Source organism: Salmo salar, chromosome 09 (genome assembly GCF_965601325.2).
Source record: "Salmo salar chromosome 09, fSalSal1, whole genome shotgun sequence".
Lineage (NCBI taxonomy): Eukaryota > Metazoa > Chordata > Actinopteri > Salmoniformes > Salmonidae > Salmo > Salmo salar.
This window is the reverse complement of record NC_138299.1, coordinates 45599298-45624581: the sequence shown is the minus strand read 5'-3', so window position 1 is coordinate 45624581 and position 25284 is coordinate 45599298. Positions and strand designations below refer to the sequence as shown.

Sequence of the window (25284 nt, the reverse complement as noted above, 5' to 3'; positions counted from 1 at the left end):
CATGGTATAGATGAGGAAGTTCCTGTTACTGTGTCTGCTAGATCAACACGGTATAGATGAGGAAGGTCCTGTTACAGTCTGTTACTATGTCTGCTAGATCAACATGGTATAGATGAGGAAGTTCCTGTTACTGTGTCTGCTAGATCAACACGGTATAGATGAGGAAGGTCATGTTACTGTCTGTTACTATGTCTGCTAGATCAACATGGTATAGATGAGGAAGTTCCTGTTACTGTGTCTGCTAGATCAACACGGTATAGATGAGGAAGTTCCTGTTACTGTGTCTGCTAGATCAACATAGTATAGATGAGGAAGTTCCTGTTACTGTGTCTGCTAGATCAACATGGTATAGATGAGGGAGTTCCTGTTACTGTGTCTGCTAGATCAACTTGGTATAGATGAGGAAGTTCCTGTGACTGTCTGTTACTGTGTCTGCTAGTTCAACATGGTATAGATGAGGAGGTTCCTGTTACTGTCTTTTACTGTGTCTGCTAGATCAACATGGTATAGATGAGGAAGTTCCTGTTACTGTGTCTGCTAGATCAACACGGTATAGATGAGGAAGTTCCTGTTACTGTCTCTGCTAGATCAACATAGTATAGATGAGGAAGTTCCTGTTACTGTGTCTGCTAGATCAACACGGTATTGATGAGGAAGTTCCTGTTACTGTCTGTTACTGTGTCTGCTAGATCAACATAGTACAGATGAGGAAGTTCCTGTTACTGTGTCTGCTAGATCAACATATTATAGATGAGGAAGTTCCTGTTACTGTGTCTGCTAGATCAACATGGTATAGATGAGGAAGTTCCTGTTACTGTGTCTGCTAGATCAACATGGTATAGATGAGGAAGTTCCTGTTACTGTGTCTGCTAGATCAACATGGTATAGATGAGGAAGTTCCTGATACTGTCTGTTACTGTGTCTGCTAGATCAACATGGTATAGATGAGGAAGTTCCTGTTACTGTGTCTGCAGATCAACACGGTATAGATGAGGAAGTTCCTGTTATCGTGTCTGCTAGATCAACATAGTATAGATGAGGAAGTTCCTGTTACTGTGTCTGCTAGATCAACATGGTATAGATGAGGAAGTTCCTGTTACTGTGTCTGCTAGATCAACACGGTATAGATGAGGAAGTTCCTGTTACCGTGTCTGCTAGATCAACATAGTATAGATGAGGAAGTTCCTGTTACTGTGTCTGCTAGATCAACATGGTATAGATGAGGGAGTTCCTGTTACTGTGTCTGCTAGATCAACTTGGTATAGATGAGGAAGTTCCTGTTACTGTCTGTTACTGTGTCTGCTAGTTCAACATGGTATAGATGAGGAGGTTCCTGTTACTGTCTGTTACTGTGTCTGCTAGATCAACATGGCATAGATGAGGAAGTTCCTGTTACTGTGTCTGCTAGATCAACACGGTATAGATGAGGAAGTTCCTGTTACTGTGTCTGCTAGATCAACATAGTATAGATGAGGAAGTTCCTGTTACTTTGTCTGCTAGATCAACTTGGTATTGATGAGGAAGTTCCTGTTACTGTCTGTTACTGTGTCTGCTAGATCAACACGGTATAGATGAGGAAGTACCTGTTACTCTGTCTGTTACTGTGTCTGCCAGATCAACACAGTATAGATGAGGAAGTTCCTGTTACTGTCTGTTACTGTGTCTGCTAGATCAACATGGTATAGATGAGGAAGTTCCTGTTACTGTGTCTGCTAGATCAACACGGTATAGATGAGGAAGGTCCTGTTACTGTCTGTTACTATGTCTGCTAGATCAACATGGTATAGATGAGGAAGGTCCTGTTACTGTGTCTGCTAGATCAACACGGTATAGATGAGGAAGTTCCTGTTACTGTCTGTTACTGTGTCTGCTAGATCAACATGGTATAGATGAGGAAGTTCCTGTTACTGTGTCTGCTAGATCAACATAGTACAGATGAGGAAGTTCCTGTTACTGTGTCTGCTAGATCAACATAGTATAGATGAGGAAGTTCCTGTTACTGTGTCTGCTAGATCAACACGGTATAGATGAGGAAGTTCCTGTTACTGTGTCTGCTAGATCAACATGGTATAGATGAGGAAGTTCCTGTTACTGTGTCTGCTAGATCAACATGGTATAGATGAGGAAGTTCCTGTTACTGTGTCTGCTAGATCAACATGGTATAGATGAGGAAGTTCCTGTTACTGTCTGTTACTGTGTCTGCTAGATCAACATGGTATAGATGAGGAAGTTCCTGTTACTGTGTCTGCTAGATCAACATAGTATAGATGCGGAAGTTCCTGTTACTGTCTGTTACTGTGTCTGCTAGATCACCATGGTATAGATGAGGAAGTTCCTGTTACTGTGTCTGCTAGATCAACACGGTATAGATGAGGAAGGTCCTGTTACTGTCTGTTACTATGTCTGCTAGATCAACATGGTATAGATGAGGAAGTTCCTGTTACTGTGTCTGCTAGATCAACACGGTATAGATGAGGAAGTTCCTGTTACTGTCTGTTACTGTGTCTGCTAGATCAACATGGTATAGATGAGGAAGTTCCTGTTACTGTGTCTGCTAGATCAACATAGTACAGATGAGGAAGTTCCTGTTACTGTGTCTGCAAGATCAAAATAGTATAGATGAGGAAGTTCCTGTTACTGTGTCTGCGAAATAAACATTGTATACATGAGGAAGTTCCTGTTACTGTGTCTGCTAGATCAACAAAGTACAGATGAGGAAGTTCCTGTTACTGTGTCTGCAAGATCAACATAGTATAGATGAGGAAGTTCCTGTTACTGTGTCTGCTAGATCAACATAGTATAGATGACGAAGTTCCTGTTACTGTGTCTGCTAGATCAACACGGTATAGATGAGGAAGTTCCTGTTAATGTGTCTGCTAGATCAACATGGTATAGATGAGGAAGTTCTTGTTACTGTGTCTGCTAGATCAACATGGTATAGATGAGGAAGTTCCTGTTACTGTCTGTTACTGTGTCTGCTAGATCAACATGGTATAGATGAGGAAGGTCCTGTTACTGTGTCTGCTAGATCAACACGGTATAGATGAGGAAGTTCCTGTTACTGTCTGTTACTGTGTCTGCTAGATCAACATGGTATAGATGAGGAAGTTCCTGTTACTGTGTCTGCTAGATCAACATAGTACAGATGAGGAAGTTCCTGTTACTGTGTCTGCTAGATCAACATAGTATAGATGAGGAAGTTCCTGTTACTGTGTCTGCTAGATCAACACGGTATAGATGAGGAAGTTCCTGTTACTGTGTCTGCTAGATCAACATGGTATAGATGAGGAAGTTCCTGTTACTGTGTCTGCTAGATCAACATGGTATAGATGAGGAAGTTCCTGTTACTGTGTCTGCTAGATCAACATGGTATAGATGAGGAAGTTCCTGTTACTGTCTGTTACTGTGTCTGCTAGATCAACATGGTATAGATGAGGAAGTTCCTGTTACTGTGTCTGCTAGATCAACATAGTATAGATGAGGAAGTTCCTGTTACTGTCTGTTACTGTGTCTGCTAGATCACCATGGTATAGATGAGGAAGTTCCTGTTACTGTGTCTGCTAGATCAACACGGTATAGATGAGGAAGGTCCTGTTACAGTCTGTTACTATGTCTGCTAGATCAACATGGTATAGATGAGGAAGTTCCTGTTACTGTGTCTGCTAGATCAACACGGTATAGATGAGGAAGTTCCTGTTACTGTCTGTTACTGTGTCTGCTAGATCAACATGGTATAGATGAGGAAGTTCCTGTTACTGTGTCTGCTAGATCAACATAGTACAGATGAGGAAGTTCCGTGTACTGTGTCTGCAAGATCAACATAGTATAGATGAGGAAGTTCCTGTTACTGTGTCTGCGAAATAAACATTGTATACATGAGGAAGTTCCTGTTACTGTGTCTGCTAGATCAACAAAGTACAGATGAGGAAGTTCCTGTTACTGTGTCTGCAAGATCAACATAGTATAGATGAGGAAGTTCCTGTTACTGTGTCTGCTAGATCAACATAGTATAGATGACGAAGTTCCTGTTACTGTGTCTGCTAGATCAACACGGTATAGATGAGGAAGTTCCTGTTAATGTGTCTGCTAGATCAACATGGTATAGATGAGGAAGTTCTTGTTACTGTGTCTGCTAGATCAACATGGTATAGATGAGGAAGTTCCTGTTACTGTCTGTTACTGTGTCTGCTAGATCAACATGGTATAGATGAGGAAGGTCCTGTTACTGTGTCTGCTAGATCAACACGGTATAGATGAGGAAGTTCCTGTTACTGTCTGTTACTGTGTCTGCTAGATCAACATGGTATAGATGAGGAAGTTCCTGTTACTGTGTCTGCTAGATCAACACGGTATAGATGAGGAAGTTCCTGTTACTGTGTCTGCTACATCAACATAGTATAGATGAGGAAGTTCCTGTTACTGTGTCTGCTAGATCAACATGGTATAGATGAGGGAGTTCCTGTTACTGTGTCTGCTAGATCAACTTGGTATAGATGAGGAAGTTCCTGGTACTGTCTGTTACTGTGTCTGCTAGTTCAACATGGTATAGATGAGGAGGTTCCTGTTACTGTCTGTTACTGTGTCTGCTAGATCAACATGGTATAGATGAGGAAGTTCCTGTTACTGTGTCTGCTAGATCAACACGGTATAGATGAGGAAGTTCCTGTTACTGTGTCTGCTAGATCAACATAGTATAGATGAGGAAGTTCCTGTTACTGTGTCTGCTAGATCAACTTGGTATTGATGAGGAAGTTCCTGTTACTGTCTATTACTGTGTCTGCTAGATCAACACGGTATAGATGAGGAAGTACCTGTTACTCTGTCTGTTACTGTGTCTTCCAGATCAACACAGTATAGATGAGGAAGTTCCTGTTACTGTCTGTTACTGTGTCTGCTAGATCAACATGGTATAGATGAGGCAGTTCCTGTTACTGTGTCTGCTAGATCAACACGGTATAGATGAGGAAGGTCCTGTTACTGTCTGTTACTATGTCTGCTAGATCAACATGGTATAGATGAGGAAGGTCCTGTTACTGTGTCTGCTAGATCAACACGGTATAGATGAGGAAGTTCCTGTTACTGTCTGTTACTGTGTCTGCTAGATCAACATGGTATAGATGAGGAAGTTCCTGTTACTGTGTCTGCTAGATCAACATAGTACAGATGAGGAAGTTCCTGTTACTGTGTCTGCTAGATCAACATATTATAGATGAGGAAGTTCCTGTTACTGTGTCTACTAGATCAACATGGTATAGATGAGGAAGTTCCTGTTACTGTGTCTGCTAGATCAACATGGTATAGATGAGGAAGTTCCTGTTACTGTCTGTTACTGTGTCTGCTAGATCAACATGGTATAGATGAGGAAGTTCCTGTTACTGTGTCTGCTAGATCAACACGGTATAGATGAGGAAGTTCCTGTTACTGTCTGTTACTGTGTCTGCTAGATCAACATGGTATAGATGAGGAAGTTCCTGTTACTGTGTCTGCAAGATCAACATAGTATAGATGAGGAAGTTCCTGTTACTGTCTGTTACTGTGTCTGCTAGATCAACATGGTATAGATGAGGAAGTTCCTGTTACTGTGTCTGCTAGATCAACACGGTATAGATGAGGAAGGTCATGTTACTGTCTGTTACTATGTCTGCTAGATCAACATGGTATAGATGAGGAAGTTCCTGTTACTGTGTCTGCTAGATCAACACGGTATAGATGAGGAAGTTCCTGTTACTGTGTCTGCTAGATCAACACAGTATAGATGAGGAAGTTCCTGTTACTGTGTCTGCTAGATCAACATGGTATAGATGAGGGAGTTCCTGTTACTGTGTCTGCTAGATCAACTTGGTATAGATGAGGAAGTTCCTGTTACTGTCTGTTACTGTGTCTGCTAGTTCAACATGGTATAGATGAGGAGGTTCCTGTTACTGTCTTTTACTGTGTCTGCTAGATCAACATGGTATAGATGAGGAAGTTCCTGTTACTGTGTCTGCTAGATCAACACGTTATAGATGAGGAAGTTCCTGTTACTGTCTCTGCTAGATCAACATAGTATAGATGAGGAAGTTCCTGTTACTGTGTCTGCTAGATCAACTTGGTATTGATGAGGAAGTTCCTGTTACTGTCTGTTACTGTGTCTGCTCGATCAACATAGTACAGATGAGGAAGTTCCTGTTACTGTGTCTGCTAGATCAACATATTATAGATGAGGAAGTTCCTGTTACTGTGTCTGCTAGTTCAACATGGTATAGATGAGGAGGTTCCTGTTACTGTCTGTTACTGTGTCTGCTAGATCAACATGGTATAGATGAGGAAGTTCCTGTTACTGTGTCTGCTAGATCAACACGGTATAGATGAGGAAGTTCCTGTTACTGTGTCTGCTAGATCAACATAGTATAGATGAGGAAGTTCCTGTTACTGTGTCTGCTAGATCAACATGGTATAGATGAGGGAGTTCCTGTTACTGTGTCTGCTAGATCAACTTGGTATAGATGAGGAAGTTCCTGTTACTGTCTGTTACTGTGTCTGCTAGTTCAACATGGTATATATGAGGAGGTTCCTGTTACTGTCTTTTACTGTGTCTGCTAGATCAACATGGTATAGATGAGGAAATTTCCTGTTACTGTGTCTGCTAGATCAACACGGTATAGATGAGGAAGTTCCTGTTACTGTCTCTGCTAGATCAACATAGTATAGATGAGGAAGTTCCTGTTACTGTGTCTGCTAGATCAATTTGGTATTGATGAGGAAGTTCCTGTTACTGTCTGTTACTGTGTCTGCTCGATCAACATAGTACAGATGAGGAAGTTCCTGTTACTGTGTCTGCTAGATCAACATATTATAGATGAGGAAGTTCCTGTTACTGTGTCTGCTAGATCAACATGGTATAGATGAGGAAGTTCCTGTTACTGTGTCTGCTAGATCAACATGGTATAGATGAGGAAGTTCCTGTTACTGTGTCTGCTAGATCAACATGGTATAGATGAGGAAGTTCCTGTTACTGTCTGTTACTGTGTCTGCTAGATCAACATGGTATAGATGAGGAAGTTCCTGTTACTGTGTCTGCTAGATCAACACGGTATAGATGAGGAAGTTCCTGTTACCGTGTCTGCTAGATCAACATAGTATAGATGAGGAAGTTCCTGTTACTGTGTCTGCTAGATCAACATGGTATAGATGAGGAAGTTCCTGTTACTGTGTCTGCTAGATCAACATGGTATAGATGAGGGAGTTCCTGTTACTGTCTGTTACTGTGTCTGCTAGTTCAACATTGTATAGATGAGGAGGTTCCTGTTACTGTCTGTTACTGTGTCTGCTAGATCAACATGGCATAGATGAGGAAGTTCCTGTTACTGTGTCTGCTAGATCAACACGGTATAGATGAGGAAGTTCCTGTTACAGTGTCTGCTAGGTCAACATAGTATAGATGAGGAAGTTCCTGTTACTGTGTCTGCTAGATCAACTTGGTATTGATGAGGAAGTTCCTGTTACTGTCTGTTACTGTGTCTGCTAGATCAACACGGTATAGATGAGGAAGTACCTGTTACTCTGTCTGTTACTGTGTCTGCCAGATCAACACAGTATAGATGAGGAAGTTCCTGTTACTGTCTGTTACTGTGTCTGCTAGATCAACATGGTATAGATGAGGAAGTTCCTGTTTACTGTGTCTGCTAGATCAACACGGTATAGATGAGGAAGGTCCTGTTACTGTCTGTTACTATGTCTGCTAGATCAACATGGTATAGATGAGGAAGGTCCTGTTACTGTGTCTGCTAGATCAACACGGTATAGATGAGGAAGTTCCTGTTACTGTCTGTTACTGTGTCTGCTAGATCAACACGGTATAGATGAGGAAGTACCTGTTACTCTGTCTGTTACTGTGTCTGCCAGATCAACACAGTACAGATGAGGAAGTTCCTGTTACTGTGTCTGCTAGATCAACATAGTATAGATGAGGAAGTTCCTGTTACTGTGTCTGCTAGATCAACATGGTGTAGATGAGAAAGTTCCTGTTACTGTGTCTGCTAGATCAACATAGTATAGATGAGGAAGTTCCTGTTACTGTCTGTTACTGTGTCTGCTAGATCAACATGGTATAGATGAGGAAGTTCCTGTTACTGTGTCTGCTAGATCAACACTGTATAGATGAGGAAGGTCCTGTTACTGTCTGTTACTATGTCTGCTAGATCAACATGGTATAGATGAGGAAGTTCCTGTTACTGTGTCTGCTAGATCAACACTGTATAGATGAGGAAGGTCCTGTTACTGTGTCTGCTAGATCAACATATTATAGATGAGGAAGTTCCTGTTACTGTGTCTGCTAGTTCAACATGGTATAGATGAGGAGGTTCCTGTTACTGTCTGTTACTGTGTCTGCTAGATCAACATGGTATAGATGAGGAAGTTCCTGTTACTGTGTCTGCTAGATCAACACGGTATAGATGAGGAAGTTCCTGTTACTGTGTCTGCTAGATCAACATAGTATAGATGAGGAAGTTCCTGTTACTGTGTCTGCTAGATCAACTTGGTATTGATGAGGAAGTTCCTGTTACTGTCTATTACTGTGTCTGCTAGATCAACACGTTATAGATGAGGAAGTACCTGTTACTCTGTCTGTTACTGTGTCTTCCAGATCAACACAGTATAGATGAGGAAGTTCCTGTTACTGTCTGTTACTGTGTCTGCTAGATCAACATGGTATAGATGAGGCAGTTCCTGTTACTGTGTCTGCTAGATCAACACGGTATAGATGAGGAAGGTCCTGTTACTGTTTGTTACTATGTCTGCTAGATCAACATGGTATAGATGAGGAAGGTCCTGTTACTGTGTCTGCTAGATCAACACGGTATAGATGAGGAAGTTCCTGTTACTGTCTGTTACTGTGTCTGCTAGATCAACATGGTATAGATGAGGAAGTTCCTGTTACTGTGTCTGCTAGATCAACATAGTACAGATGAGGAAGTTCCTGTTACTGTGTCTGCTAGATCAACATATTATAGATGAGGAAGTTCCTGTTACTGTGTCTGCTAGATCAACATGGTATAGATGAGGAAGTTCCTGTTACTGTCTGTTACTGTGTCTGCTAGACCAACATGGTATAGATGAGGAAGTTCCTGTTACTGTGTCTGCTAGATCAACACGGTATAGATGAGGAAGTTCCTGTTACTGTCTGTTACTGTGTCTGCTAGATCAACATGGTATAGATGAGGAAGTTCCTGTTACTGTGTCTGCAAGATCAACATAGTATAGATGAGGAAGGTCCTGTTACTGTCTGTTACTGTGTCTGCTAGATCAACACGGTATAGATGAGGAAGTTCCTGTTACTGTGTCTGCTAGATCAACATAGTATAGATGAGGAAGTTCCTGTTACTGTGTCTGCTAGATCAACATGGTATAGATGAGGGATTTCCTGTTACTGTGTCTGCTAGATCAACTTGGTATAGATGAGGAAGTTCCTGTTACTGTCTGTTACTGTGTCTGCTAGTTCAACATGGTATAGATGAGGAGGTTCCTGTTACTGTCTTTTACTGTGTCTGCTAGATCAACATGGTATAGATGAGGAAGTTCCTGTTACTGTGTCTGCTAGATCAACACGGTATAGATGAGGAAGTTCCTGTTACTGTCTCTGCTAGATCAACATAGTATAGATGAGGAAGTTCCTGTTACTGTGTCTGCTAGATCAACTTGGTATTGATGAGGAAGTTCCTGTTACTGTCTGTTACTGTGTCTGCTCGATCAACATAGTACAGATGAGGAAGTTCCTGTTACTGTGTCTGCTAGATCAACATATTATAGATGAGGAAGTTCCTGTTACTGTGTCTGCTAGATCAACATGGTATAGATGAGGAAGTTCCTGTTACTGTGTCTGCTAGATCAACATGGTATAGATGAGGAAGTTCCTGTTACTGTGTCTGCTAGATCAACATGGTATAGATGAGGAAGTTCCTGTTACTGTCTGTTACTGTGTCTGCTAGATCAACATGGTATAGATGAGGAAGTTCCTGTTACTGTGTCTGCTAGATCAACACGGTATAGATGAGGAAGTTCCTGTTACCGTGTCTGCTAGATCAACATAGTATAGATGAGGAAGTTCCTGTTACTGTGTCTGCTAGATCAACATGGTATAGATGAGGAAGTTCCTGTTACTGTGTCTGCTAGATCAACTCGGTATAGATGAGGAAGTTCCTGTTACCGTGTCTGCTAGATCAACATAGTATAGATGAGGCAGTTCCTGTTACTGTGTCTGCTAAATCAACATGGTATAGATGAGGGAGTTCCTGTTACTGTGTCTGCTAGATCAACTTGGTATAGATGAGGAAGTTCCTGTTACTGTCTGTTACTGTGTCTGCTAGTTCAACATGGTATAGATGAGGAGGTTCCTGTTACTGTCTGTTACTGTGTCTGCTAGATCAACATGGCATAGATGAGGAAGTTCCTGTTACTGTGTCTGCTAGATCAACACGGTATAGATGAGGAAGTTCCTGTTACAGTGTCTGCTAGATCAACATAGTATAGATGAGGAAGTTCCTGTTACTGTGTCTGCTAGATCAACTTGGTATTGATGAGGAAGTTCCTGTTACTGTCTGTTACTGTGTCTGCTAGATCAACACGGTATAGATGAGGAAGTACCTGTTACTCTGTCTGTTACTGTGTCTGCCAGATCAACACAGTATAGATGAGGAAGTTCCTGTTACTGTCTGTTACTGTGTCTGCTAGATCAACATGGTATAGATGAGGAAGTTCCTGTTTACTGTGTCTGCTAGATCAACACGGTATAGATGAGGAAGGTCCTGTTATTGTCTGTTACTATGTCTGCTAGATCAACATGGTATAGATGAGGAAGGTCCTGTTACTGTGTCTGCTAGATCAACACGGTATAGATGAGGAAGTTCCTGTTACTGTCTGTTACTGTGTCTGCTAGATCAACACGGTATAGATGAGGAAGTACCTGTTACTCTGTCTGTTACTGTGTCTGCCAGATCAACACAGTACAGATGAGGAAGTTCCTGTTACTGTGTCTGCTAGATCAACATAGTATAGATGAGGAAGTTCCTGTTACTGTGTCTGCTAGATCAACATGGTGTAGATGAGAAAGTTCCTGTTACTGTGTCTGCTAGATCAACATAGTATAGATGAGGAAGTTCCTGTTACTGTCTGTTACTGTGTCTGCTAGATCAACATGGTATAGATGAGGAAGTTCCTGTTACTGTGTCTGCTAGATCAACACTGTATAGATGAGGAAGGTCCTGTTACTGTCTGTTACTATGTCTGCTAGATCAACATGGTATAGATGAGGAAGTTCCTGTTACTGTGTCTGCTAGATCAACACTGTATAGATGAGGAAGGTCATGTTACTGTCTGTTACTATGTCTGCTAGATCAACATGGTATAGATGAGGAAGTTCCTGTTACTGTGTCTGCTATATCAACATGGTATAGATGAGGAAGTTCCTGTTACTGTGTCTGCTAGATCAAGATAGTACAGATGAGGAAGTTCCTGTTACTGTGTCTGCAAGATCAACATAGTATAGATGAGGAAGTTCCTGTTACTGTGTCTGCTAGATCACCTCGGTATAGATGAGGAAGTTCCTGTTACTGTGTCTGCTAGATCAACATGGTATAGATGAGGAAGTTCCTGTTACTGTGTCTGCTAGATCAACACGGTATAGATGAGGAGGTTCCTGTTACTGTGTCTGCTCGATCAACATGGTATAGATGATGAAGTTCCTGTTACTGTCTGTTACTGTGTCAACTAGATCAACATAGTATAGACGAGGAAGTTCCTGTTACTGTGTCTGCTAGATCAACATGGTATAGATGAGGAAGTTCCTGTTACTGTGTCTGCTAGATCAACATGGTATAGATGAGGGAGTTCCTGTTACTGTGTCTGCTAGATCAACATGGTATTGATGAGGAAGTTCCTGTTACTGTCTGTTACTGTGTCTGCTAGATCAACATGGTATAGATGAGGAACTTCCTGTTACTGTGTCTGCTAGATCAACATGGTATAGATGAGGAAGTGCCTGTTACTGTGTCTGCTAGATCAACACGGTATAGATGAGGAAGTTCCTGTTACTGTCTGTTACTGTGTCTGCTAGATCAACATGGTATAGATGAGGAACTTCCTGTTACTGTGTCTGCTAGATCAACATGGTATAGATGAGGAAGTTCCTGTTACTGTGTCTGCTAGATCAACACGGTATAGATGAGGAAGTTCCTGTTACTGTCTGTTACTGTGTCTGCTAGATCAACATGGTATAGATGAGGAAGTTCCTGTTACTGTGTCTGCTAGATCAACATAGTACAGATGAGGAAGTTCCTGTTACTGTGTCTGCTAGATCAACATAGTATAGATGAGGAAGTTCCTGTTACTGTGTCTGCTAGATCAACACGGTATAGATGAGGAAGGTCCTGTTACTGTCTGTTACTATGTCTGCTAGATCAACATGGTATAGATGAGGAAGTTCCTGTTACTGTGTCTGCTAGATCAACATGGTATAGATGAGGGAGTTCCTGTTACTGTGTCTGCAAGATCAACATAGTATAGATGAGGAAGTTCCTGTTACTGTGTCTGCTAGATCAACATGGTATAGATGAGGGAGTTCCTGTTACTGTGTCTGCTAGATCAACATGGTATAGATGAGGAAGTTCCTGTTACTGTGTCTGCTAGATCAACACGGTATAGATGAGGAGGTTCCTGTTACTGTGTCTGCTCGATCAACATGGTATAGATGATGAAGTTCCTGTTACTGTCTGTTACTGTGTCAACTAGATCAACATAGTATAGATGAGGAAGTTCCTGTTACTGTGTCTGCTAGATCAACATGGTATAGATGAGGAAGTTCCTGTTACTGTGTCTGCTAGATCAACATGGTATAGATGAGGGAGTTCCTGTTACTGTGTCTGCTAGATCAACATGGTATTGATGAGGAAGTTCCTGTTACTGTCTGTTACTGTGTCTGCTAGATCAACATGGTATAGATGAGGAACTTCCTGTTACTGTGTCTGCTAGATCAACATGGTATAGATGAGGAAGTGCCTGTTACTGTGTCTGCTAGATCAACACGGTATAGATGAGGAAGTTCCTGTTACTGTCTGTTACTGTGTCTGCTAGATCAACATGGTATAGATGAGGAACTTCCTGTTACTGTGTCTGCTAGATCAACATGGTATAGATGAGGAAGTTCCTGTTACTGTGTCTGCTAGATCAACACGGTATAGATGAGGAAGTTCCTGTTACTGTCTGTTACTGTGTCTGCTAGATCAACATGGTATAGATGAGGAAGTTCCTGTTACTGTGTCTGCTAGATCAACATAGTACAGATGAGGAAGTTCCTGTTACTGTGTCTGCTAGATCAACATAGTATAGATGAGGAAGTTCCTGTTACTGTGTCTGCTAGATCAACACGGTATAGATGAGGAAGGTCCTGTTACTGTCTGTTACTATGTCTGCTAGATCAACATGGTATAGATGAGGAAGTTCCTGTTACTGTGTCTGCTAGATCAACATGGTATAGATGAGGGAGTTCCTGTTACTGTGTCTGCAAGATCAACATAGTATAGATGAGGAAGTTCCTGTTACTGTGTCTGCTAGATCAACATGGTATAGATGAGGGAGTTCCTGTTACTGTGTCTGCTAGATCAACATGGTATTGATGAGGAAGTTCCTGTTACTGTCTGTTACTGTGTCTGCTAGATCAACATGGTATAGATGAGGAACTTCCTGTTACTGTGTCTGCTAGATCAACATGGTATAGATGAGGAAGTGCCTGTTACTGTGTCTGCTAGATCAACACGGTATAGATGAGGAAGTTCCTGTTACTCTCTGTTACTGTGTCTGCTAGATCAACATGGTATAGATGAGGAACTTCCTGTTACTGTGTCTGCTAGATCAACATGGTATAGATGAGGAAGTTCCTGTTACTGTGTCTGCTAGATCAACACGGTATAGATGAGGAAGTTCCTGTTACTGTCTGTTACTGTGTCTGCTAGATCAACATGGTATAGATGAGGAAGTTCCTGTTACTGTGTCTGCTAGATCAACATAGTACAGATGAGGAAGTTCCTGTTACTGTGTCTGCTAGATCAACATAGTATAGATGAGGAAGTTCCTGTTACTGTGTCTGCTAGATCAACACGGTATAGATGAGGAAGGTCCTGTTACTGTCTGTTACTATGTCTGCTAGATCAACATGGTATAGATTAGGAAGTTCCTGTTACTGTGTCTGCTAGATCAACATGGTATAGATGAGGGAGTTCCTGTTACTGTGTCTGCAAGATCAACATAGTATAGATGAGGAAGTTCCTGTTACTGTGTCTGCTAGATCACCTCGGTATAGATGAGGAAGTTCCTGTTACTGTGTCTGCTAGATCAACATGGTATAGATGAGGAAGTTCCTGTTACTGTGTCTGCTAGATCAACACGGTATAGATGAGGAGGTTCCTGTTACTGTGTCTGCTCGATCAACATGGTATAGATGAGGAAGTTCCTGTTACTGTCTGTTACTGTGTCAACTAGATCAACATAGTATAGATGAGGAAGTTCCTGTTACTGTGTCTGCTAGATCAACATGGTATAGATGAGGAAGTTCCTGTTACTGTGTCTGCTAGATCAACATGGTATAGATGAGGGAGTTCCTGTTACTGTGTCTGCTAGATCAACATGGTATTGATGAGGAAGTTCCTGTTACTGTCTGTTACTGTGTCTGCTAGATCAACACGGTATAGATGAGGAAGTACCTGTTACTCTGTCTGTCACTGTGTCTGCCAGATCAATACAGTATAGATGAGGAAGTTCCTGTTACTGTCTGTTACTTTGTCTGCTAGATTAACATGGTATAGATGAGGAACTTCCTGTTACTGTGTCTGCTAGATCAACATGGTATAGATGAGGAAGTGCCTGTTACTGTGTCTGCTAGATCAACACGGTATAGATGAGGAAGTTCCTGTTACTGTCTGTTACTGTGTCTGCTAGATCAACATGGTATAGATGAGGAACTTCCTGTTACTGTGTCTGCTAGATCAACATGGTATAGATGAGGAAGTTCCTGTTACTGTGTCTGCTAGATCAACACGGTATAGATGAGGAAGTTCCTGTTACTGTCTGTTACTGTGTCTGCTAGATCAACATGGTATAGATGAGGAAGTTCCTGTTACTGTGTCTGCTAGATCAACATAGTACAGATGAGGAAGTTCCTGTTACTGTGTCTGCTAGATCAACATGGTATAGATGAGGAAGTTCCTGTTACTGTGTCTGCTAGATCAACACGGTATAGATGAGGAAGGTCCTGTTACTGTCTGTTACTATGTCTGCTAGATCAACATGGTATAGATGAGGAAGTTCCTGTTACTGTGTCTGCTAGATCAACATAGTACAGATGAGGAAGTTCCTGTTACTGTGTCTGCAAGATCAACATAGTATAGATGAGGAAGTTCCTGTTACTGTGTCTGCTAGATCAACACGGTATAGATGAGGAAGTTCCTGTTACTGTGTCTGCTAGATCAACATGGTATAGATGAGGAAGTTCTTGTTACTGTGTCTGCTAGATCAACATGGTATAGATGAGGAAGTTCCTGTTACTGTGTCTGCTAGATCAACATGGTATAGATGAGGAAGTTCCTGTTACTGTCTGTTACTATGTCTGCTAGATCAACATGGTATAGATGAGGAAGTTCCTGTTACTGTGTCTGCTAGATCAACATAGTATAGATGAGGAAGTTCCTGTTACTGTCTGTTACTGTGTCTGCTAGATCAACATGGTATAGATGAGGAAGTTCCTGTTACTGTGTCTGCTAGATCAACATGGTATAGATGAGGAAGTTCTTGTTACTGTGTCTGCTAGATCAACATGGTATAGATGAGGAAGTTCCTGTTACTGTGTCTGCTAGATCAACATAGTACAGATGAGGAAGTTCCTGTTACTGTGTCTGCTAGATCAACATAGTATAGATGAGGAAGTTCCTGTTACTGTGTCTGCTAGATCAACATGGTATAGATGAGGAAGTTCCTGTTGCTGTGTCTGCTAGATCAACATGGTATAGATGAGGAAGTTCCCGTTACTATGTCTGCTAGATCAACGTACAGTTCATACATGGTATAGATAAGGAAGTTCCTGTTACTGTGTCTGCTACAGTTGAAAGTCGGAAGTTTACATACACCTTAGCCAAATACATTTCAACTCAGTTTTTCACAATTCCTAACATTTAATCCAAGTAAAAATGCTGTCTTACGTCAGTTAGGATCACCACTTTATTTTAAGAACGTGAAATGTCAGAATAATAGTAGAGAGAATTTTTTCAGATGTATTTTATCACATTCCCAGTTGGTTAGAAGTTTGCATTCACTCAATTAGTATTTGGTAGCATTGCCTTTAAATTGTTTAACTTGGGTCAAACGTTTCGGGTAGCCTTCCACAAGCTTCTCACAATAAGTTGGGTAACTTTTGGTCCATTCCTCCTGACAGAGCTGGTATAACCGAGTCAGGTTTGTAGGCCTCCTTGCTCGCACACACTTTTTCAGTTCTGCCCACAAATGTTCCATAGGATTGAGGTCCTGTGCTTCACGGTTGGGATGGTGTTCTTCAACTTGCAAGCCTTTTTCCTCCAAACATAACGATGGTCATTATGGCCAAACAGTTCTATTTTTGTTTCATCAGACCAGAGGACATTTCTCCAAAAAGTACAATCTTTGTCCCCATATGCAGTTGCAAACCGTAGTCTGGCTTTTTTATGGCGGTTTTGGAGCAGTGGCTTCATCCTTGCTGAGTCGCTTTTCAGGTTATGTCGATATAGGAGTCATTTTACTGTGGATATAGATACTTTTGTACCTGTTTCCTCCAGCATCTACACAAGGTCCTTTGCTGTTGTTCTGGGATTGATTTGCACATTTCGCACCAAAGTACTTTCATCTCTAGGAGACAGAACGCGTGTCCTTCCTGAGCATTATGACGGCTGCGTGGTCCCATGGTGTTTATACTTGCGTACTATTGTTTGTACAGATGAATGTGGTACCTTCAGGCGTTTGGAAATTGTTCCCAAGGATGAACCAGACTTGTGGAGGTCTACAATTTATTTTCTGAGGTCTTGGCTGATTTCTTTTGATTTCCCCATGATGTCAAGCAAAGAGGCACTAAGTTTGAATGTAGGCCTTGAAATACATCCACAGGTACACCTCCAATTGACTCAAATTATGTCACTTAGCCTATCAGAAGCTTCTAAAGCCATGACATCATTTTCTGGAATTTTCCAAGCTGTTTAAAGGCACAGTCAACTTAGTGTATGTAAACTTCTGACCCACTGGAGTTGTAGTACAGTGAATTATAAGTGAAATTATCTGTCTGTAAACAATTGTTGGAAAAATTACTTGTGTCATGCACAAAGTAGATGTCCTAACCGACTTGCCAAAACTATAGTTTGTTAACAAGAAATTTGTGGAGTGGTTGAAAAAACGAGTTTTAATGACTCCAACCTAAGTGTATGTAAACTTCCGACTTCAACTGTAGATAAACGTACAGTTCTCTGTGGAATGAAACTTTGATCTGCTTGCTTGTTCGGTGCATATTTCCCATAGATTTATGTAAATGTTACACTTTGTGATTAGTAATGACCTTTCTGTTGTGACTCTCAGGGTGGTGCTGAGCATAAAGTGCCTGTGGTCATTTCAAAGATGTTTAAAGATCAAGCTGGTAAGTATTGAATGTTTCTCCCAGTGATGTGGACTGAGTCATCCGCCAGTGAGGTGGACTGTCATCCGCCAGTGAGGTGGACTGAAACATCCGCCAGTGAGGTGGACTGAAACATCTGCCAGTGAGGTGGACTGAAACATCCCCAGTGATGTGGTCTGAAACATCTGACATTTACAATACTGTTATGAAGGATATCAATTTACAACATTTTAGGTTAAGTTGCCTTTATGTCATGTAGTTACTATATGACTACTAAACCAGAATGCAGTTGCTCAGCTATAGATGGAAATCTGCTGATAAGGTATAAATCAGTGGTTTAATTGTAATGAATAGAAACTAGACACATTCTGTTTCAACTTAGCTATTATACCCCCCCTTCTGGTAGTCAAAGCATGAAATCCTGCCTCTAATAACCCAAAGAGTAAGTTAACATGCTGCCTCTAATAACCCAGAGAGGAAGTTAACATCCTACCTCTAATAACCCAGAGAGTAAGTTAACATCCTGCCTCTAATAACCCAGAGAGGAAGTTAACATCCTGCCTCTAATAACCCAGAGAGTAAGTTAACATCCTGCCTCTAATAATCCAGAGAGGAAAGTTAACATCATTCCTCTAATAACCCAGAGAGGAAGTTAACATTCTGCCTCTAATAACCCAGAGAGGAATTTAACATCTTGCCTCTAATAACTCAGAGAGTAAGTTAACATCCTGCCTCTAATAACCCAGAGAGGAAAGTTAACATCCTGCCTCTAATAACCCAGAGAGGAAAGTTAACATCCTGCCTCTAATAACCCAGAGAGGAAGTTAACATCCTGTCTCTAATAACCCAGAGAGGAAGTTAACATCCTGCCTCTAATAACCCAGAGAGGAAGTTAACATCATGCCTCTAATAACACAGAGAGGAAAGTTAACATCCTGCCTCTAATAAACCAGAGAGGAACATGTCTTTAATAACCCAGAGAGGAAGTTAACATCCTGCCTCTAATAACACAGAGAGGAAAGTTAACATCCTGCCTCTAATAACCCAGAGAAGAACATGTCTTTAATAAACCAGAGAAGAACATGTCTTTAATAAACCAGAGAGGAAAGTTTTAACATCCTTCTTCAGAGAGCCATGGAAATCTTTTCATCAGTTAAGAAGTTTCATTGTTTTGTAAATTGCTGCTGCAAATGACTTATTAGTTCCATATTTCATGGTTTCCTGTGTTCCTTCTAGCTCTATGGTGTCAGTGGAGATTAAGCAGACAGGAACATTGATTGCTATTTCCATCATGAATGGGAATTAGTAATTATTTTCTAATGTTTTCATTAACCTTTGACATTCAACGATTGCCGCCTGCAGCAGATCAAACTGGGAAGCTATTCGTTGGGGACGCTATGTTACAGGTTAGTACACTGGCTCTTAACTTTTATCTGTCAAAGCTGCCTGAGGTCAGAGGTGAGAGACAGAGAGATATGCTCTTTGAATTTTAATTGAGCTGCCCTCTTCCATTGGAGTGTGAGTTGTAATTTCAAAAGATGCTATTTGACACTGCTACAAAATACTTGAACTTGAATTTGATCATAGATCCAACCGATAAACAAAAGTGTATATTTATTTGCTTAACTTTTCTGCTCTATGTATGTTCTCTCATCAGATTCAACACATGGTGTAGAATTGCCGAACAATATTTACAATGACACTTTTAAATGAGGATGTTGTTTACTAACTGTGCTTCATACGTTCTCCTTTACTCTGTTTAGATCAATGGCATTAATGTCGAACATTGTAGTCATGAAGAAGTTGTGAGTATAATTTAATTAGCTGCTGCACAGACATTGTCACGTAATCTTTTCCCAGATTTGAAAGCAAAATCATTCCCTGTGATTGCCAAAAGCTGAGACATGCTTTGTCAAGCGAACGGAGCTCTGTCATGTCATACAGGAGACTAATTTAGTTTGTCTTGTTTTCTCGTCCTGACTGTGACAAATCGATATGGAGTATATTCATTAGACAAAAGCTGCACAGAACTTGAGTCTCTGAGTTTAGGAGAGCTATCAGCGATTCTCTCCCTCTCACGCTCTTTCGCTCTCTCTCTCTCTCTCTCTCTCTCTCTCTCTCTCTGTCTCTCCTCTCTCTCTCTCTCTCTCTCTCTCTCTCTCTCTCTCTCTCGCTCTCTCTCGCTCTCTCTCTCTGTCTCTCTCTATGTAGCTCCAAACAGCTGTTCTCTTCTATTCACCTCCAGAATGTCAGAGACATCATGAGCAATTCACTTCGGGAAAATGTAAAGCGTATAAAGCCAAGCTGTCTCAATAGTCACCGGCTATAGCAACAAGGGCAAATGACTGATGTTTTTGGGAAGAAGTAGAATATATTGTTGACAATAAAGCTGAGGGTAGTTGGAAAGGAAAGGCTTTCATTTGGATACAAATCTGAAAAATAAGCATGAACATTTGTATAATTGTAGGCCTACTGCTAAAAAGAAATACCTTATTTCTTGACTTGGCTCTGTCTGTGCCATATCAAGTGCAGATACCTTCTAGAAATCAGATAATGGGTTTGTGTGATCTCAGACATTGAGAGGGTAATTACTTTATATTATTGGCTTGTATTTTGCTAGCTTCTCACCAGGCAAATGCATGGCTATATTTGAAGTTATGGTATTGTATGTGATTACTGAAGTGACATCAATTCAGACAGGGCTTAACTGCTGATTGCATATTCTGTATTTTGCTCAAGTGGTGCGTTGCGTGTGCTTAAGTGCTGTACAGCTACATGTACTTTTGGCTTGCTATTTTATTCATTTGAGATGACAAGCTCTCATCCTCTCTCTCTCATCCTCCCTTTCTCTCTCTCTCTCATCCTCCCTTTCTCACTCTCTCATCCTCCCTTTCTCACTCTCTCTCATCCTCCCTCTCTCTCTCTCTCTCTCTCTCTCTCTCTCTCTCTCTCTCTCTCTCTTTCTCTCTCTCTCTCTTTCTCTCTCTCTCTCTCTCTCTCTCTCTCTCTCTCCCTCCCACCCTCCCTCCCTCTCTCCTCTGGCAGGTTCATCTCCTGCGGACTGCCGGGGAGGAAGTCACCATCACTGTTCGGTTCCTCAGGGAAGTTCCGTCTTTTCTAAAGCTCCCATTGGGTAAGAGTTTTGAGTGGATGGACCATTACCATTACATGTTTCATGTCGTATTCTGTACTCTAACTACGCATTCAAAAAATGGAGAGGGAAGCTCAAGTGAAGCCTGTCAGTTGTTTGACTGTCGTCTGTCCATTCTTGACTCAACCCATTCTTCATGAGGCCTCCTTTGTCTTACTGGGCTCCCGAGTGACTCAGCGGTCTAAGGCACTGCATCTCAGTGCTAGAGGCATCACTACAGATACCCTGGTTCAAATCCAGGCTGTATCACAACTGCCCGTGATTGGGAGTCCCATAGGGTGGCGCACAATTGGCCCAGGTTTGGCCGGTGTAGGTCGTCATTGTAAATACGAATTTGTTCTTAACTGACTTGCCTAGTTAATTAAAAAGTAAAACAGTTTTATTAACCTCTAACTGAGGTTTGCTGTATTCTTCAGAAGATTGGCTAGAACAGTAGCTGGGGCTTCAGTACCGAAGCTAATGTCACATCAAACACCTGCGTTTGTCTCTGTTGGCCTCCCTGCTTGACCAACAGCATGCAAGAAGACACAGTGTAGGGAAAAGTCATGCAACAGGCTGCTGTCATCTGCTCTTACATTGAATGTTTTTATTTTTTTGTCTGTTTTTGACAATGTGATCAAAAAAACTATTGGCATCCAATAGCTTTGATGTCCAGAATCCTAGCAACCTGATTGAGTCAGGAAATGGACCTTTGAAGTTGTCGGCTTGATGAGTCAACAATGAAGAAGTAGAGCTTTATGCTGATTGGTTGAATGAGAGAGTGGAAAAAGAGCTCAATTAGACCTAGTTGTATTCTTAGCTATGCTAATGAACCACATGGTCCAGATCCCAGGCTAGACACATACTAGGCCCTCTTTAGATTCTCTACTGACTGGTGTCCAGAGAGGCAGTCACGGTGTTATGATACCTGTGGTGCCCAGAGAGTCAGCCACGGTGTTAAGATACCTGTGGTGCCCAGAGAGTCAGCCACGGTGTTATGATACCTGTGGTGCCCAGAGAGGCAGCCAAGGTGTTATGATACCTGTGGTGCCCAGAGAGGCAGCCAAGGTGTTATGATACCTGTGGTGCCCAGAGAGTCAGCCACGGTGTTATGATACCTGTGGTGCCCAGAGAGGCAGCCAAGGTGTTATGATACCTGTGGTGCCCAGAGAGGCAGCCAAGGTGTTATGATACCTGTGGTGCCCAGAGAGTCAGCCACGGTGTTATGATACCTGTGGTGCCCAGAGAGTCAGCCACGGTGTTATGATACCTGTGGTGCCCAGAGAGTCAGCCACGGTGTTATGATACCTGTGGTGCCCAGAGAGGCAGCCAAGGTGTTATGATACCTGTGGTGCCCAGAGAGTCAGCCACGGTGTTATGATACCTGTGGTGCCCAGAGAGTCAGCCACGGTGTTATGATACCTGTGGTTCCCAGAGAGTCAGCCACGGTGTTATGATACCTGTGGTGCCCAGAGAGGCAGCCAAGGTGTTATGATACCTGTGGTGCCCAGAGAGTCAGCCACGGTGTTATGATACCTGTGGTGCCCAGAGAGGCAGTCATGGTGTTTGGTCACTGCTCGTGTGTTTTTTTGTAAACTTTTGGATTGAGGGAACAATGCTGTCTCTATACTGTATACAATGTTTATCATCCATACATTCTATATATATATATATATTCTATATATCTATATTTTTTGTCTATATATTCTGTCTATATACAGTGAGAGAAAAAAGTATTTGATCCCCTGCTGATTTTGTACGTTTGCCCACTGACAAAGAAATGATCAGTCTATAATTTTAATGGTAGGTTTATTTGAACAGTGAGAGACAGAATAACAACAAAAAATCCATAAAAACGCATGTAAAAAATGTTACAAAATGATTAGCATTTTAATGAGGGAAATAAGTATTTGACCCCTCTGCAAAACATCACTTAGTACTTGGTGGCAAAACCCTTGTTGGCAATCACAGAGGTCAGATGCTCCTTCTAGTTGGCCACCAGGTTTGCACACATCTCAGGAGGGATTTTGTCCCACTCCTCTTTGCAGATCTTCTCCAAGTCATTAAGGTTTTGAGGCTGACGTTTGGCAACTCGAACCTTCAGCTCCCTCCACAGATTTTCTATGGGATTAAGGTCTGGAGACTGGCTAGGCCACTCCAGGACCTTATAGTGCTTCTTCTTGAGCCACTCCTTTGTTGCCTTGGCCGTGTGTTTTGGGTCATTGTCATGCTGGAATACCCATTCACGAACCATTTTCAATGCCCTGGCTGAGGGAAGGAGGTTCTCACCCAAGATTTGACGGTACACGGCCCTGTCCATCGTCCCTTTGATGCTGTGAAGTTGTCCTGTCCCCTTAGCAGAAAAACACCCCCGAAGCATAATGTTTCCACCTCCATGTTTGACGGTGGGGATGGTGTTCTTGGGGTCATAGGCAGCATTCCTCCTCCTCAAAACACTGCGAGTTGAGTTGTTGCCAAAGAGCTCCATTTCGGTCTCATCTGACCACAACACTTTCACCCAGTTGTCCTCTGAATCATTCAGATGTTCATTGGCAAACTTCAGACGGGCATGTATATGTGCCTTCTTGAGCAGGGGGACCTTGCGGGCACTGCAGGATTTCAGTCCTTCACGGCGTAGTGTGTTACCAGTTGTTTTCTTGGTGACTATGGTCCCAGCTGCCTTGAGATCATTGACAAGATCCTCCCGTGTAGTTCTGGGCTCATTCCTCACCGTTCTCATGATCATTGCAACTCCATGAGGTGAGATCTTGCATGGAGCCCCAGGCCGAGGGAGATTGACAGTTATTTTGTGTTTCTTCCATTTGCGAATAATCGCACCAACTGTTGTCACCTTCTCACCAAGCTGCTTGGCAATGTTCTTGTAGCCCATTCCAGCAATGTGTAGGTCTACAATCTTGTCCCTGACATCCTTGGAGAGCTCTTTGGTCTTGGCCATGGTGGAGAATTTGGAATCTGATTGATTGATTGCTTCTGTGGACAGATGTCTTTTATACAGGTAACAAGCTGAGATTAGGAGCACTCCCTTTAAGAGTGTGCTCCTAATCTCAGATCGTTACCTGTATAAAAGACACCTGGGAGCCAGAAATCTTTCTGATTGAGAGGGGGTCAAATACTTATTTCCCTCATTAAAATGCAAATCAATTTATAACATTTTTGACATTCGTTTTTCTGGATTTTTGTTGTTGTTATTCTGTCTCTCACTGTTCAAATAAACCTACCATTAAAATTATAGACTGATCATTTCTTTGTCAGTGGGCAAACGTACAAAATCAGCAGGGGATCAAATACTTTTTTCCCTCACTGTATATTCAATATTCTGTCTGTTTATTCTGTTTACTGTGGCAGCATTAAATCACATTCTGTTCATGTACTCTACCTGAACCTGGCCTATAAAGGTGATTCTGAGGTAGAGCCTAAGGATGATTTTGAGCCTGATTCTCAGGCTGATTCTCAGGCTGATTCTGAGGCTGATTCTCAGGCCGATTCTGAGACTGAGGCTAATTCTCAGGCTGATTCTGAGACTGAGGCTGATTTTCAGGCTGATTCTCAGGCTGATTCTTAGACAGACTGATTCTGCGGCTGAGGCTGAGCACATTAAGTATTTCATGTTTCAACAATATAACATTTGCTCCCATGGTTTTCAGGCTCTCCTGTACCACCCGCTGATCAAAGTAGCAGAGTATCTTCACCACTATTTGACAGTGGTTTACATTTAAATGGTAATTCTAGCAACACAGTAAGTAAACCTTTATGCAATTGCATTGTTTTTCTTCCATTAAATGTGCTTGTGATTCCAGTAGCATGCATTAACGTCACACTAATACAAACTGACAATTTGAGAAAGCTCCCAATACCCGGTTTGAGCATTTGATATCTGGTTTAGACTGAGGGAGGAGGTGAGGATGGAAGTTGACAGGTGTAAGTATTCCTACAGTCACCCCGTAGCCAGATTAAAGCATTGCTACAACCATACTCACTTGGCAGTGAACCAATGATGTAGATGGAATCCAATCAGAGTGTTCTTAGCATGGAAAAGTGACGTTGCCTTCGTCAGCCCTGAAGTACTGTAACCCATGTTCATAACAGCTCCCAGATTCTGTAGTATTAGTGGATATGACAGGGACTAGTTTAAAGTGCAGGATACTCTTGTGACCCCTCAAATGGAATCGCAGAGCGGATAGGTAGCCTACATGCTGTAGCGATGCCATTTCATAGTAACATCACTCTCATGAGACCTGTCTCCCTGAACAACATCTTGAACCTCTGGCAATAGGGGAAACTGAGTGTACTATTGAAACCGAGACTGTAAGCTCATGCTACAAAAATATTATACTGGACAATTGTTCCTTGTCTTGCAGTTATATTGTGAGTGGTTTCCCATTCTACATTCTTCACAGTGATTTGAATGTTCCTGGTCTAAAAACACTGCAGAATATTTTGCCAGCATGCACATTTCCTGTCATGCAAATGGACCTTC

At 41.8% G+C, this 25284-nt stretch overlaps 1 protein-coding gene across 1 annotated transcript in view; it reads left to right on the top strand.

Moving 5' to 3' along the window:
- The window catches only part of sntg2 (syntrophin, gamma 2), a 376324-nt gene that overhangs the window by 307630 nt on the left and 43410 nt on the right, over positions 1 to 25284 (top strand). The window contains exons 4-8 of the mRNA XM_014211539.3: positions 17620 to 17677; positions 19019 to 19062; positions 19420 to 19461; positions 20702 to 20789; positions 24452 to 24543. Of these exons, the coding sequence (XP_014067014.2) occupies positions 17620 to 17677; positions 19019 to 19062; positions 19420 to 19461; positions 20702 to 20789; positions 24452 to 24543 (324 nt within the window). The remainder of the gene's footprint in view (positions 1 to 17619; positions 17678 to 19018; positions 19063 to 19419; positions 19462 to 20701; positions 20790 to 24451; positions 24544 to 25284) is intronic.